Source organism: Pieris brassicae, chromosome 3, assembly GCF_905147105.1.
Source record: "Pieris brassicae chromosome 3, ilPieBrab1.1, whole genome shotgun sequence".
Lineage (NCBI taxonomy): Eukaryota > Metazoa > Arthropoda > Insecta > Lepidoptera > Pieridae > Pieris > Pieris brassicae.
In genome coordinates, this window is record NC_059667.1 from 13,358,314 (window position 1) to 13,361,808 (window position 3,495).

The 3,495-nt window shown below is 29.5% G+C and overlaps 1 protein-coding gene across 1 annotated transcript; it reads right to left on the minus strand.

The window, feature by feature from the left end:
* Nucleotides 1–88: 88 nt before the first annotated feature.
* Nucleotides 89–3,310, minus strand: LOC123707325 (cyclin-dependent kinase 7). Its single transcript, XM_045657256.1, has 7 exons — nucleotides 3,068–3,310; nucleotides 2,706–2,874; nucleotides 2,497–2,631; nucleotides 2,078–2,243; nucleotides 1,687–1,864; nucleotides 1,102–1,274; nucleotides 89–398 (listed from the first exon to the last, which is right to left on the minus strand). Exons 1-7 carry the CDS (start codon nucleotides 3,119–3,121, stop codon nucleotides 257–259), a joined length of 1,017 nt encoding a protein of 338 aa, XP_045513212.1. The 5' UTR covers nucleotides 3,122–3,310; the 3' UTR covers nucleotides 89–256.
* Between the last annotated feature and the right edge of the window lie 185 nt (nucleotides 3,311–3,495).

Consider the following 3,495-nt stretch of genomic DNA (forward strand, 5'->3'; position numbering starts at 1 on the left):
CTGAAATCCTTTTTGTCTCAAATGAAAGGCTCATAAATTGATTAAGAAATACATCGTATATTATTTACAAAATTAATAAAATAACATATTGGAAATATAAAATTTATTAATCTTATTACAATTTTGTCTTAAAAATAGTCATATCCGTTAATTCCTAATTTAATATGCGTCAAAAGTATATATATTTGGAATACATTGCATTTAATGGCAATGTTAAATATCTGCTTAGATGATTTAGAAATGTGATAGAACAGGGTTAAAATTGTAGTTTTTTGGCTAATGAACCACCGTCGATGTTGTCCAGCAACTTTCTCTTCAAAGACGGCTTTTCTAGTTCTAGTTTTGTAATGTTTGAGGGCATCGGGAGTTTCGGCCCGACTGTTGGTGGCGGCTTGTTACTGTTTGAGCAAAAAAAAAACATGTGTTCGTCATTTAGTTTACTACAATGAAGAACGCGTGTTTTGTCTTTAATTTTACATTCTTACCTTGATCTGCGAAACCTCTAGAAGGTTATATTTAATAACTGGTTCAACTTATTTCAAATTACTATATCATTCTAAACTTTATTCCTATTTCAATATAATTGGTATTTATCAATAGGCCTATATAGCTAAGTTTAAAAAAAATACTGAAACTGGTCCCAGTTTTAATAGTACAGGCAAGTAAAAGATATATGCCAAATATTTCACTATGTAATGATAATTTTATCATTACTTAATTAGTCAACAAAGATACTATCTCACATGCCTATGCATATATACAGGAAACCAAACCCAGATCCGTCATGTACGTTCGAATTAAATAGATATAGCGAGACTCAACGAAATAATTCTAGCGAAACAAACATTGTGCGACTTATACAAAATGAAAATTTTATACAAGACAAGATATTATAGTTTTACGAGTTTTGCACACAAACTTTTTGATTATAATAATTTCGGCGAAATTTTTGAAAATATCTAATTCAAAATCTGATCAAAAACGAACGAACTCGGCAATGTACATGAGCAGATAACTTGCCTGTGAAATCAAGGTACGATTTTCATTGTAAGGTATATCAATTATAAACTACCCTCTTTTTGGTTATATACACATACTGACCTAAAGTAAGGCATCTGTAGAGCCTGCGTGCAATCGCAGCGACGCGGAGGATATAAAGCAAGGAGGCTCTCTAATAAGTCTATGAGGTCATCAGACGCCGCACTAAAGATATGCCGCAGCGACTGACTCGGAAAATGCTTGAACTTAACGTAGTCTGTCAGGTTTTTCATACCCTGCGAAAATAGCACTTTCATAGAAAATTTATTTTAAAAAAATCGTATATTGACTTTTAGTTAAGGCTTCACTCGTCGCTTGGTGTTACTTATGAAATTTATTTATTTTCTGTGTAATTAAAAAAAATCATTTGAAATTTGAAAGGCCCAAAATTGTAAAAATAAACATGATAAAAAAAGTTACGTATTTGTGTTACCCACTAGAGATATGATTAACCCGAAAAGAAATATATTCTACGATCTAATATTTTTTTCGCTGTTTGCTTCACGTGAAATGCCCCAAGTGATTTAATACAGTAAGTTGTTATGTAAACATGACATAAATTTGTGTTTTTAATTTTTTTAAACCAATTTTAGAAACCCCAAAGAAGTTTCTTATATAATATAAAATAATAACGATAAATTTCCTTACTGGCCATGTTTCCTCAGTGGGTGTTCCAAAGACAGAAAATATTTTAGACAGTTGATCTAAATCTGTTTCACCCGGAAGAAAAGGAACTCGTAACAGCAGCTCAGCCAGTATGCATCCAACTGCCCACATATCCACTCCTGTGCCATACTGTCTGGCTCCAAATAGTAGTTCAGGAGATCTAATCATATAAAGAAAAACGTAATAAATATTTTATCAGCATCAATATATTTTGATTTCAGAGATTGATAATAAAAAGTGAAACTATGTTAAAAAAATTTATAATTCAGGAGTCATGAAGGCAACAAACATAATATTTTTTGTAAACAATGTACTAATACAAAAAAAAATATTTTTAATTATTGTCCATTTATAATGGATGTTCCATTTGTACCTGTACCATCGAGTCACAACCTGATGTGTATTTATTCTTGTAGGCGACCCAAAAGCTTTTGCTAATCCGAAATCACCAATTTTCAAAATGCCCTCTCGATTAATCAGCAGATTATTGGGTTTCAAATCTCTGTGCAGTATCCAATTTTCATGCAAATATTCTAAACCTTAAACAATATGTTAATTTCTACTTTAAAAAGTTTGAAGAAAATTAAAAAAAGAAACATTTAAAGTAAAAAAATCTGCTAAATTAAAAATACTAAAAGTCAGTAAACCAAAAAGATTGCATTTCCTTACTTTATAGTGTGGAATAAACAATTTGTCTTTGCTTAAAATATTTTGGGTAACTCAGATTACAGAACAGGACTTGCAGATAAAAAATACTATTTACTTATGTTTTTATCATAATGCTGCATTTACCTTTGAGTGTCATTATGGTATAAGCCTTAACATTTCCAGGAGTAAGTACAATTGTATTATCCTTAACTATCATTTCTAAATCTGTATCCATAAAGTCAAACACTAGTGATACATTTGACTTGTGTCCAAAAACATCTAAAAAATTAAAACCACTTTTATTAATTAAAATTGCACAATTTACAATAATCATAGGATTAATATTAACTAACCCAATAAGCCGATGAGATTAATATGTTGTAACTCTTGAAGTAATTTAATTTCTCGAAGGGCAGTTCTATTAATTCCATCTTGTGCCTCCAATCTTGAACCTATTTTAATTTTTTTTACTGCCACAATTTTATCTGTTTTAATGTCTCTAGCCTTGTATACTGTAGCAAACTGAAATTTTTACATGCAGAAATTCATGTCAATTTGTTAAACAAACATAAAAAGCAAATGTTTTGAGGTTACTAGAATATCAAGTAGTAGTCAATACATACACAATACACAATACATATGTTAAAATTCAATAAATGAGCATTCAAGTTCACGTGATACAATTCAAATTTAATTTAATAGAAGTTAAATTTACCTGACCCTCTCCCAGAAAGTCAATCTTTTCATAACGTACAACAGGTCTTTCCATATTTTCTTAGTCAAAAGTACACCCAATAAACTGACAATAATAAACTTATTTTGAACTATAAAATAAACTAGTAAAATTCATTTTGGTTGTCAGTATTTTGTTTCCAGAATATTTTAAAAAAATTTAATTTTACGGTTTCTCAACAGCATTTTTTGAAACCATACATGAAAATTGATATACGACTATTGACAATTTAGCCTGTACTTGCTTGAGAGATAATATATTATTTATGACAGTTTATTATTAGGATTTGTGACATGAAACCAATGTAAAATGTTTCTACGTTCAAGTGACAGTTAAAATTTATTATACGATTGTACTCTGTGATTGTTATTTATTTTAATAACAACTCACAAATAATAAATGTTGTCAAT

What these genes read in the sequence shown, in the direction of transcription:
- LOC123707325 (XM_045657256.1), bottom strand. Translation starts at nt 3,121, where the DNA reads ATGGAAAGACCTGTTGTACGTTATGAAAAGATTGACTTTCTGGGAGAG. An exon ending in TAATCTCATCGGCTTATTGG is followed by an intron (nt 2,632 to 2,705) that starts GTTAGTTAATAT and finishes TTAATTTTTTAG; the next exon opens with ATGTTTTTGGACACAAGTCA. An exon ending in GTTGTGACTCGATGGTACAG is followed by an intron (nt 1,865 to 2,077) that starts GTACAAATGGAA and finishes TTATATGATTAG; the next exon opens with ATCTCCTGAACTACTATTTG.